The sequence below is a fragment of the Seriola lalandi genome, unplaced genomic scaffold (genome assembly GCF_002814215.2).
Source record: "Seriola lalandi dorsalis isolate HSWRI2012SDOR001 ecotype SW California unplaced genomic scaffold, Sedor1 jcf7180002054469, whole genome shotgun sequence".
NCBI lineage: Eukaryota > Metazoa > Chordata > Actinopteri > Carangiformes > Carangidae > Seriola > Seriola lalandi.
In genome coordinates, this window is record NW_019525022.1 from 584,388 (window position 1) to 596,970 (window position 12,583).

Consider the following 12,583-nt stretch of genomic DNA (forward strand, 5'->3'; position numbering starts at 1 on the left):
ATGGTCTCATTAAAGGAGCAATTGAATGTATTTATTTAGTTATGTGTGTTTGCATTTCGTAGTTTTTTTAGGCAGGAAAACACATTTTGAAAGTGACCACACAATTTAAAAAAATATCCCAGCAGATATTATTTTTGTGGGAAAACATATTAAATAGTCATAGAAAATAAGCATGGAACAATACTTCTAAATATATATTGACAGAGAGGTGATTGGCTGGTATACAGACGCTGACAGCAATTCATCAGATGTCATCATTTCTTAACTCATTCATAATATGTTCATGTCTTCAGAACATATTTTTTTTCTCCTTTACATTTCTAGTCTGACTTTTTTTTTTTTTGTGGAGACATTTGTATTTCAGCATGAGCTCTAATTCAACAGGTGTTCTCAATCATAAATAAAGCAAGATCTTAAAATTAGGTGAGAGCAAGCATGCCAAAATTTGATATTGTCAGAACCATTAGGGACGATTTAAAAAGGATCAAAATCAGTGCAGATGAACCCCAGAGATCTTTTTAAATCCACAGACTCTAAATTACAGACTCTAAATAATCTAAATTACCCACCATGCAACATCCAACAGTTGGTGCCTGTAGCCTGCTGCAAAAATGAGGAGCAGGTTACAAAGGTCTGATAAAATCACTTCTTTCAGTGTTTTCACACTTATACAATTTTTACGTACAGTATGCAATAGTACTTACAAACACCTGGAAACATAAATTAATGTGTAAAACTGGTGGAGTTACTTTTTAATGGTTGAGGCAAGGAAACCTTAACTGTCATCACTTCTACTTGAAAGAAAACAACAGCACAAACCACTTTCTCAAAACTTAATGAAATGCATCCTTGATGTGTTTCTTAGTTTAAAGGTCCCATATTATATAAAGTGAGATTTCCACGTCTTTTTTGATTGTAAAGCAGGTCTAGGTTCTATATTAATACTGTGAAAGTATCAAAGTGCTCAGTCCACAGAGAAATGCACACAGCCTGTATTCAGAAACTGAGCCTTAAAACGAGCTGTAAGTACTTATGCAACTTTGTGATGTTCTTAAAATCACAAACATATCTTCTTATGGATCTCAACACTTCAAATAAATCACCAGGAAAGTGTAAGATATGGGACCTTTAAAAACAGAATTACACTCGACACTGTAGATTACCCAGACTTCGCTTCACCTCAGCCCTTGTAGCCCAGCACCAGTGGCCGACCTCACTAATGCTCTTGCGGCTTCAAGTGATTTCAAAAAGCAAGCAGACCTTAAAGGTCTGAAAGCACCCTTAGGGGTAGAATTTGACACATACAATGCAACATCAGGTTCAGTCTTGTTGGAGCATTTCAGCACCACGGACAGTTCAATTCCTCCACCTACAGCAGAAGCTCACACACAGCAGAAAGGTTTCTGTCTGTAAGGGAATACTGATTATATCCCAGAATCCCTCAGGGTGCATTCCCACTGCTTGTCCGCAGTAATCAGACTCGAAGGTCACCCATATGTCCACTTTAATGGTCAAGTACCTGTGACCTCCCACTGATTGCCTGACTCCAGAGGCAGTTGTTACTATCACAAACAGACAACACAATGTAGGGAGACGTTTCTCCCAGTAAAACTAGCCACCTGAGCTTTGGCCTACTTTCCACTGGCCTACTTATACCCAATGGGCACACACTACACTTTGTTGTATGAGGTGATGAATGGGATTATTGTTTTGAAGTCTAACACAGCTCAAAAACTGTATTATATTATACTGTATATGCCTGCTTTTACTACCGACAGCCAATAGGTCAGCTAACCTGTCTCTGAAATCTAAAGGGGGAGGCACTTGTTTTATGATTAATGAATACTGCTGCACCAACGCCACCATAGTACAACAATCCTGCTCCACAGACCTTGAGTTCCTAACCATTACATGCAAACCCTTTTACCTTCCAAGGGAATTTGCATCCTTTGTTCTGACTGGTGTTCAGACTATGCAAGAATAAGAACTCTGCCTGTAACAGTGGAGACAGGGAGGAAAGCCAAGTCCGATTACACAAATAGATTGAAACATCAATGCACTACCAACCAGCACTCTCCATCACCTTCATCAAAATCTATCTATCTATCCATCAAGTCACTGCAGTGTTGGTGGAGTGGAAGATAATAAAAATGGACATCTGTCAATAGCTGGTCACTTTAGCTGTGGCTGTGGCTCAGGAGGTAGAGCGTATCGTCGACTAATTGGAGAGTCAGTGGTTTGATTCCCAGCTACTTGAAGTCTTCCTGGGAAAGATACTGAACGCCAAATTGCCCCTGATGTATCATCAGTATGCATGTGTGATAGAAAAACAGAGTATGTATTGTATGCATGAATGGGTTAATGTGGCTTGTAGTGTAAAATGCTTTCAGTGGTCAATATGATAACAAAAGCCCTAGCATTTTTGTTCTATTTGTGGACCATAAAATCAGTTTTCAGAAAATGATATTGGTGTCTTAAAATTTGAAAAAACAAAAACAAACATTATTTATTTATTGTATTTGTAGTTGTCTGCAGTGACTCTGGGACAACAACATATCCCCTGAGGCTTAGCCGCAGAAGTGTTGCCAGTGTCTCCTCTTTTGGGAGCTGTAGTTCATAAATGCCATTTATATTAATATATTTTATCTTTGGTAAAATGACAAGGAGTATTTCACTTGTCACTACTATATATCAATTTTTCTGAGAATAAGAACATACATACTCGAGTTTTATATTTCAGCTTTTCCCAAAGAATGCTGAAAAATGCCTCCAGGTTGAATTACAATGAGCAAGTGGAACTGAGGCAGGACTCCGTCATTTAGGCTAAATTATTATTTTGATGAGAAATGTTTATTTCTCCAAACCCGGGTTAACTTAACAAATGAACTTAACAGGATTTCATAGTTATTAAACATTTTAAAACGGGCATTTTGTCGCAGTTGCTACATTTCCCATTTTCTAACGTGTGCCCAAATGCAACACAGGCCTGTGCACCTGCGTTAGCTACCTGGGTAATGAGATCCGGAAAAAGAGTCCCAGTGATATGAGTCATTTCATTAAGTGTGGATATTTATGAAGAAACTTGACTCCACTGTCATATCTTTGTTTGTAATACTTTGATAAGAGATACAGGAAGTTACAATTCGCCTGTTTCTCGGTGTTTTCATGAGACTCCACAGTGTTGAGTTGTTATGCCACAGTGTTTCCTCGACTCCGCTAATCTTTGCTATCTCAATGACAAGTCGTCGAAAATTCATATTTATGCCACTTGGTCCAAGGTGCGAAAACGACACAGTAAACTCAACTTACCGTTTGAAAACAGTATTTCAAAATGTCTGCCTGGCAGAAATGTGGAAAAAGCCAAGTTCCGGGGCCACGGTGAGTTAGCCAACTGCTGTTTCACTCACTCTTTGCTTCCTCTTCTCCTGACGCCAAACACCAGGGGTTTACACACTGCTGATGTTCCAAGCTCCATTAGGATTTCTATGAGTTTCATTTTCCCTGCTTATTTGCATATGTGTTTGAGGAAAATATGACGTAATGCAATGCTTATGAAATTATCAGTGGTCTTCCGATAAATTCGGGGCTGAAATGATCCATGAAGCAGCATTTTATTTACTTCAAATATTTGATTTTCGGTCGGCTGGCTCTCCCTACCAGGCTCTGTCTGCATGCAGCCTCTTACTCTTGAAGATTTGGAGTCGCATGTTAACGAGTTATTAAATCTGATGAATGTTTTAGAGACATTTTGTATCGATTCAAAGATTGCCCTCAGTCAATGGGCACAGAGCAGTGGTGACAAGCAAAGCACATTAGGACTAGTGTGTCTTCTCTCTACAGTCTGGTTTTGCCGACACAGACGGGGCCCACGCTGCTCTGGTGTGGATCACTCCACATAATTTTAGGCCAGGCACTCTGTTTAATTATAGATCACACAGTGGGAAGGTAAAGCCTTATTTAACAGTTTTGCTGTTCTAAATTGGAAATGATTTAAGCTTCAGCAGTGGGCTGTTCACATTTGAACAAAAGGTTGTTGGAGTTAAGGGCAACTTTCAGCATTATTAATGTGGCAGAGTGAAAAAAGTAAATGTTGTCATTTAGTTGACTGACTCCTGGTGACCCCTTACTAGTATGACATGAGGTTATTGTTGTATCTATTAGCTCATATAGGGCAACCTGTGGAGTATGGAATTCAGTGGCTGTCAATATTAAAATGACATAATTACATTTTTGTGTATTTCAAAACATTTGACAATGCAATTACTGCCAAAATGTAAATGAAAGCTTCCATGTCAATTGGATTTTGTGTATTCCTATGCATAAGAGTGTCAAGGGGAAAATAAAATTAAATGTGAAGTAGTCTTATTCGTTTCATTCATTTTCTAATTGGCAGGCAATGTGTGAGGTAAACAAAGGGGAATTAAATTTGACTTATATATTTGGTTTTCATCTCAAACTAGCTAAACTCATTATGCATATTAAAACACAACAATATATAAAGACTTGAAAAAATGGTCTTATTAATTTTGTGTGCAGAAGATAATAAGCTGTTCACACTAATTATTTTCACGTGGGGCCTCCAGATTGCCTGTTGGTTAGAACAAACTATACAACTGGCCAGGGATCTTCGTTGGTACATGTTATGCAATTATATAAAAAAGAAGGAGAGGAAAGAAAAATAAATCTTGCGGCCACCTTAGAGCGCAGACCTCCACCAAGGCTGATTTCAAAAACATATAAACTAGATTTCAGAGAAAATAAATCAAATTCATAGTAAATGATCTGGATATGCCCCAAAATGTAATTATGTGTTCTTCCCTGGCCCATGATCCATCCCTCCACCACGTTCAGTGCAATTCGGTTCAGTACTTTTTGTGTAATCCTGCTGATAAACAGATTTGGGAGAAATCATAACCTCCTTGGTGAAGGTAATAAGATTTTATTACAAAAACCTTTGTGCAAAAGATGATAACATAATCTTGTGTGCGGGGCCAGTACAGATGAAAATGAAATTTTTATTTATTTATTTGTTTATTTTTATTTGTAACATCATGTCCACATTAATGGAAAATGACATTTAAAGTTCATTCAATTATTTCATTTTATTGGCAGCCTCTGGCTTCCAATAAAGCAAGTACTAGTTTGATTTAAAAATAAGTGTTTTAGTGTAGTCCGTCTATGTATATGTATGTGTGCATATATATATATATATATATATATATGAAGGTTATGATCCATTTTGATTGTTCATGCCACTTTGATTACCAGTGCAGTAGAATGGGGTTTTCCTGGATCGATTGTATTGATATATGTTGATAAGACTGAATGTTTCATATTATTATTTTGGTAAAGGGATTTCTTGTCTTATAATGTGGATTTTAATCAGAAGTTAGAGAATGGCTGACAACGGTTTGATCACATGAAAAAGGAAAACTCTAAAAATACGCCAAAAACTCATGAAGGCCCAGCGTCAGTGCTGCAGACTCAGTGTTTCACTCCACCTGGCATGAAGCTGGCTTGCCTGTCTCATTTCTCAGAGATGATTCAGTGTCTGTGGAGCAGAAATATCGCTGATTGTGATCGTGCATGTGCACTGTATCCTGACCTCTGCTGCTGCCTTGATTTTAACTTTGGGCTTAAAAGTGACCTCACCTCTCTCTGTAATTCCCTAAAACACACACACACACACACACACACACACACACACACACACACACACACACAGAGTAAGGTTTTTGAGCACTTACCTGGTGATATCATGTCCATCACGTGAATTATCTGTTCATGTGTCATGCTGAAGATGAACAGCACTTGTTGCCTTTGTTTAGAATCTGCTTTCAGCTGCTTTGTTTGCAGTTGACTGAGATGTTGAACCCTGAGAAATTCAGGCATTGAAGGTTTGCAGGAATTCAGAAGGACTCACGTTATTTTTGTTTTAAAGCATTAGGTTACATACTTGGGCTATGACTTTATGTTCTGAATGTATTGTTGGATTTGTAAAGTGTCTTTGGATGTCTTTAAAGGTGGTTATAAATAAAATGTTATTATGTTATTATGTAGCACAACAATGCTTCATAGTTGTGTGTTGTGACACATTTTACCTCTACCGAAAAATGGCAGCTCCTGTGATTTGGATATTGCACTTGGCCATATTGTGATTTGAATAATATTTTGATTGTTCAGACAGAATAAAAGATAATTCTCACAGCTAGTTGTCACTGTCAGAATTAGACAGTGTTCCCTCCTACACGTCTTAAGGATAGGATTGTCAGTATTATATATGCTGTAACCTCATCCACACAGCTTTGATTTGCACTTGTCAGGGTGGAAGATTTGTATTTTACTGCATAATAGGCTGGAAAGTTTGAAATGAAATGAGTTTGTGTCTGAACTATGTGATCTACTGTATGTGTTAGCAGCAGTCCGCTGTTTCTTTGACGGAACTGAGAAATTCAGCCGCCTCTTGCCACATGGTGTGCGTGGTGCTGTGGGAGCAGGAAGTTGTGATGATACTATGCTAAGCCGTCTGTAGACTAGGACACTCATGTTTAGCCTGTTATTCTTCAGTCTTCTGTAGTATCCAGGTGATTCAAAGGAGGTGGAGCACAGCTCACATTGTCTGTTAAGATCCCTACTATTTAAACATTTTAATAGTTTGTCCATTGCCAGTTTATTTATGATGTTTGTGTGAAAAAGGCTTTTTTCATACGCACAAAAAATATTGTCGTTAGAAGATGAAATCTTCATGATATTAATTATCACACAAAAAATATTGCTTGCATGTTTATTTACAAGCCTGTCAACACTGTTAAGGTAATGTTCTGTTTGTGTTTAAACTTTTTAGCTGCAGTCACAAAATATCTTGTTTATACAAACACTATGTCTGTCTATAGACAAATACAACGCATTGCCATGTTTCGTTGTGCGGCTGATTTTCTGTCATTTCTATTGATTATTTATCAACTGATGTTAATGTGATATGAATGAGGTTTTCTTACTTATCGACAGTATTGGAGCCTCCTCTGTGCAGGGCTCAGATTTCCTCTGTTGTATAAGTGAAACAGTTCCATATTCAGGACCGTGCACCTGTTTTTTCAAGCAGTCTGGCTGACAATGTTTGACACCACTCAACCTGCTTGGACTGCCGCATCCCACTGTCAGGAGTCAGCCTGAAACTGGACCTAGTTCAGTCCACAGTGTTTGCATTATGGTGTTGACATTTAAACACATGGTAAACCAATAAGAACTGCTGTAATTGCTCAAGTATGCGTGGTTAAAGGATTGACGTGCAAACTGAAAGAAGGAAATACAGTTTTCAGTCAGCGCTGATGGTAATGACAGTGAGAGTGAGTGCAGGGTAATTGATAAAAGGCTTGTTAACTGTGTGGTGTCCGCAGACAGGTGAATGAACATCGTAGCTCTGTCTGTCTGACTTCTCAGAGGAAACACCCTCTGACATGAAACACACTCCTTAATTGGTCCTGGAGCATAAAAGAAGCTCCGTCTTTATTAGGGGTCTATCATGTCCTACTGTCTTCACGTGCTGGCGTTTTCTGTGGGTCACTGCGTTTCACTGAACACATTTAGCAAATCTCCTCGACCAGGATTACTGCTTCCTAGGGATTTAGGATTTCTGCCCGCTCAACACATGTTGCACAGTTACTGCTGGTGTGTTGTGCTTCCTTGTCTTTTATGCTATTCCATCCATGCAGTCGCAGTTTCTCTCACAAGGAGCCAGACATTTTCAGCGCTACTGACGAATGCTAGCTGAGGGGAAAAATTAAGAAATGATGGCACAGCATGAAGACAAACGGTAGCTTTGGAAACACACTGCTGCATCTTTTTGGTTTTTGAGATGGAAGAATATTGAAGAGATGGCAGAGCAATGACCAGGTTTGCTGGGGTAATAACATCACAAGATTATTGACCAACTGTTGATATCATTTGGAGACAGAAGAGTTTTTTCTGTGGCATTATCTCTTTGGATTCTGCTCTGAAACTACCAGGAAGTGACACTGTTAGTCTGGGAGTTTTTATAGAGGTGGAGTAGCAGAGGATTTAGAACATTTATTCAGTAAGTACTGTAGTTAAATGTCAATTTTGCGTACCTCATTTACTCTCCAATGAAATTTTTGTGGGAGCATCCTTTTGACTTTTAGGCAGGAACTTGATATTTAAGTTATTCTAAATGAGTGCATCCATGAAGAACAGCTTTTTCCCCATGGGCCCGGTGTCCTCAGCCCTGATGTGTGCCACTGCTGCGGCCCCTACTGCCGACAAGCCCGGACCTCCAGCTAAAGGGGCTTTCTCCTCAGAGGAGGAGAAGGACAAACAGAAGAGCCAGCAGCAGGCCTCTCTGTCCTGCGTGGTGGAGGAGTTTTTCTGGATAGGCAGCAGCATCGTGGCTTTCTCTAAGTGGCGTCTCGGCTACATGGGTAAGATGCACTGAAGAGAGTTGCGCTTACACAAGCACTGCAGCACTGAGCTTTTTTTCTGTGGTCAGTGCAGGAAATTGGTCGGCTATGGAGGCTCCAGGCTCCAGGCTCAGGCAGCGATGATGTAATGTAGCTTTTTAGAGCTCTGTCCCTCAGGTTGTGGAATGTCGATATATATTGGGCAGCAGGGATCTCCCCTGTCTACTTCTCCAGACACATCTTAAAATTTGAGACGGCATTTCGTTGATGGGAATTTCAGATTACAGAATTTAATTGTTAAAAGTAAACGTTCCTTATTTCAGTGAATGATTTACATTTTAGGAGGAAGTGCATCATTATCTTGTCCTGGTCAGTCACCTTTATCTGACCGCTTTCATTGTTACGGTCAGATCATTCACCAAGTAAGAGTTGGACTTCTTAGGGAGAGAAACCAATTCCCCTGCTTTGATCATCAAACAGACACAGATTTTAATTGATTAAATGATCATTTGTGACAGTGAAAGCTCAGACGTCATTTCAGAAACATAAACACTGAACTACCTGCTTGGTTTGTTGCCTGTAAATGAAGCCGGAGTAAAACAAATAACTGAGTCTTTTGATAATTTGTTGTCTGTTTACGAGACAGCTACTGTGTGTGTGTGTGTGTGTGTGTGTATGTGTGTGTTAGCCAGCAACTCTACCATCTTTACCTCAGTTCATGCTGTCCAGAGCAAATTCACTTCTTCAACTATCTCTATAATGTTCTTTGTGTTTAGTGTGAACACACAGCCTGAAGATGATACAGTAAGTTTTTAGTAAGACCATAACTCATAGTGGGCATTGCAGGTCACAAGGCGACTGGCGACTTCAACACTTTTATAAAAACATTTTTTAAACTTAATTATGCAGAAGATGCTCCACTGAGCGCTCAGTCTACACCTTCTCGAGCTGTCGGAGATTCATTGATTTCCTGTTGAGGGCAGGGAGGATGTTATTCATTCTCTCATCCCACAATTATCAAAGAAGCTCCCTGTGTTTAACCTTCAGTCTTCATCAGGTTTGCTGTTTCTACGTCAGCAAAATGACCATCTGCACTGTGGAATCACCTGCGTGTTTGTATGTGTGTGTGTGTGTGTGTGTGTGTGTGTGTGTGTGTGTGTGTGTGTGTGTCTGTGTGTGTGACTACAACATATGGCCACCAGACAATCCCTCTGTACTTAACCTGGTGCCCTAACAGAGGAAAGTAGCTAACTCCACCTACTTGGCCCATATGGTGACTGTGGTGGCGGGGCAGCAGCCACCCAGGTCGCCCTGCCACGTCACTGAGGTGACACCCGCTCGTCCCTCCTGACCTGAGCGTTGGCTGTGTTTTGGTGGAAGATGGCTACCTCGCCTGTCACTGGTCGTCTGCTTCCAGCTTTAACCCCATTAACAAAACTGTGGCTTCCAGCAGGGCTGTTAATGCCTGTTAAATACTGGAGTGTTGATTTACACAGTAACAACATACACTACAATGTCCTCCCAGGAAGAGGCCTGAAATACTACTACTATTACTACTACTCCTACTAATAAGAATAATAATAATGATGGTAAGAATATTTTTCAATACAAGTAACAAAGTGCTTCACATGAGACAAATTAAAGTAAAATGTGAAACAAATTAAAAAGACATCACACAATATAAGCAATAAAAATGTGTCTTAAGAAGTGAAATAAAATGGGGGAGTAACTCCAAGAGTCTGCTCTCCTCTAGCAAGTTGTTTCAAAGTTTAGGGGCCCTGTCTCCTTTGGTTTTTCCACCAAGACCTTGGAATGGTCAGCAATGCACTGCCAGAGGATCTCAGACTGTGTCTTGGCTCGTAAGGGGATAAAAGCTCAGAAATCTCACATGCTTCTAGCATGTGTAATTAAAATGTAATTAAAACAATTGTAAAATCAATTCTAAAATATACAGGCAGCCAGTGTAGAGATGCTAAGAACAGGGTGATGTCAACACATTTTCTGGACTCAGGAGCCGAGCTGCTGCATTCTGAACTAACTTTAGAGGCTGGATTGGTTTCTGACTGAGACTGAGGTATATTGGGAGTTACAGTAGTCCACATATGTGGCTGAAATATAAGAATCTGGTTCAAAACACAATGTGGTTCTTTTTAGCTGGGGGATCAAGTGCGGTGGCCTCATATTTTGTGTGATTTAATAGTAGGAAGTTGTCTGACATCCAGTATTTTATTTCAGACAGTTGTGGAGGGTTGTTATGTTGGACTGGTCACCATGACCGATTGTTACACAGAGTTGTGTGTGATCGGCATGACAGTGAAAATGGACATTATATTTGTAGATGATGTCGCTGAGAGGAAGCATGTAAATGAAAAATAGAATCAGACCCAAGATTGAACCTTGGGGGACCCCATAGAGTGAGTTAGCAGCCATGGACACGGAGAAACACTTATTAGATATTAGATATTAATGCCACATCACTGATTCCTGCCCACTTCTCCAGTCTGTCGATGAGTGTTTTATGATGTACTGTGTTGAAAGCAGCGCTGAGGTCTAAAAGAAATAATGTACTGGTGCTGGATATAATTAGAGCTACATTCCTGATGAAACATATTTTGAATATGGCGAATATGGTTTGAATGTCTGATATGTATGCATTGATTCCAGTGGAGGTTATCTTGGAAATTCATCTATACCCAGGGTGCACAGCGCAAAAATGCAGCTCTGCTAATTTCTGATGATTATCCATCTAGATGATCTCGTATAATATATGTGTTCACACACACACACAGAGAGAGAGAGAGAGAGAGAGAGAGAGAAGGGCAAGGAGGGGCTGAGTGAACCACACATCCTGACAATGAAATTGATTTTACCCATTTGAAACAGTGAAAGAATACAAAGTCAATATGTGCTGGTCAATGTTGATATTGTGTTGCACCGCCACAAATAAATGAGTGTATGGGAAACACTGAACTGATAACATTTCCACGAGCTGATGACAAGACCACGACACAAGAAACAAAAATTTATTTACAAATTCACAATGAGCTGTTTTAATGATTGAGTTTTAAAGTGCAAAATCATTAAGCAAATCAACTTATGAAGGAAGGAAACCAAAAACAAACGGAAAAAGGCTATTACAATAAGCTAGGAGGAAGGTTAGCATTGGAAATAGTCATAGACATAGACAGAGACAAAGACAGAGGATGAACTGCTGTAGAGTTTGACAGTAAAAAAAAGAAAAAACAAACATGCTGACTGTTTCTGAGAGAACAAAGAGAGAGGAGCAGCATACACATGTACAACACCTTGTAGAGATGGAGAGAGAGACAAAAGTGGAGCAGACACACAGAAAGGCAGCACACTCTCTACTAGTGGGGGTCTCGGCCTGTTGCCATGGATACAACACAGATTTAAAGTGTGTTGATGTGAAGAAGATGCATTTTGGAGGAATGCTGATGTTCACTGGATTCAAATAGCTGAAAACAAGCTCAGATCTTGTCTGCACGCTTGATTAATGAGCGCACACAAGACGCCTCATCAAGAGCGATGACGACGAACAACACGAACGCTCGTTTCAGTTGATAAACCGCCGCGTTCTCTCACCTGAAAATGCTCTTTGCACACATGCAGCCTCAGAACAAATCAACAGCACAGATGGCTAGTTTTTAATGAGGACATAGTGTAAATGTTATAAAATTACAATTCAAGTGCTTCATACACAAAATTCACCCAGCAATAATGTTTTCATTAGGTATGATTACCTGAAACTAAGAAACGTGTTTTCATTAGTTTAGAATGAGCAACTAATATCTACATAGAGAGTAAGAACAGGCCCACTGTTGACTGGTGTATGGAGATATTTTATATTTGATGCAGGAAACACCTCAAACTAATCCAAGCAGCTCAGCTGTTACACCATGTCGATACCATATTTGGTATCAAAATTTGTAGCATTTCATTTAATTTCAACTACCAAATTTCTGGTATTGTTTCGCCCCTAATATTTATTTACATGTGTATTTATTTTTATGTATATATATTTATATATGCGGAAGACACACAAGTCTAAATCTATGTTTTAATTGCTTTGTAGACACAGGAAGAGTGTCGCCTCAGCACCAACTGTGAACACAAGTCCCAATGCACTGGACTGTTGGTTAATTGATTAC

The 12,583-nt window shown here is 39.5% G+C and overlaps 1 protein-coding gene across 1 annotated transcript in view; it reads left to right on the forward strand.

Moving 5' to 3' along the window:
- Positions 1–3,191: 3,191 nt before the first annotated feature.
- The window catches only part of plch2a (phospholipase C, eta 2a), a 65,229-nt gene continuing 55,837 nt past the window's right edge, over positions 3,192–12,583 (forward strand). Inside the window, exons 1-2 of the mRNA XM_087175416.1 lie at positions 3,192–3,382; positions 8,212–8,435. Coding sequence (XP_087031542.1) covers positions 3,192–3,382; positions 8,212–8,435 — 415 coding nt within the window. The remainder of the gene's footprint in view (positions 3,383–8,211; positions 8,436–12,583) is intronic.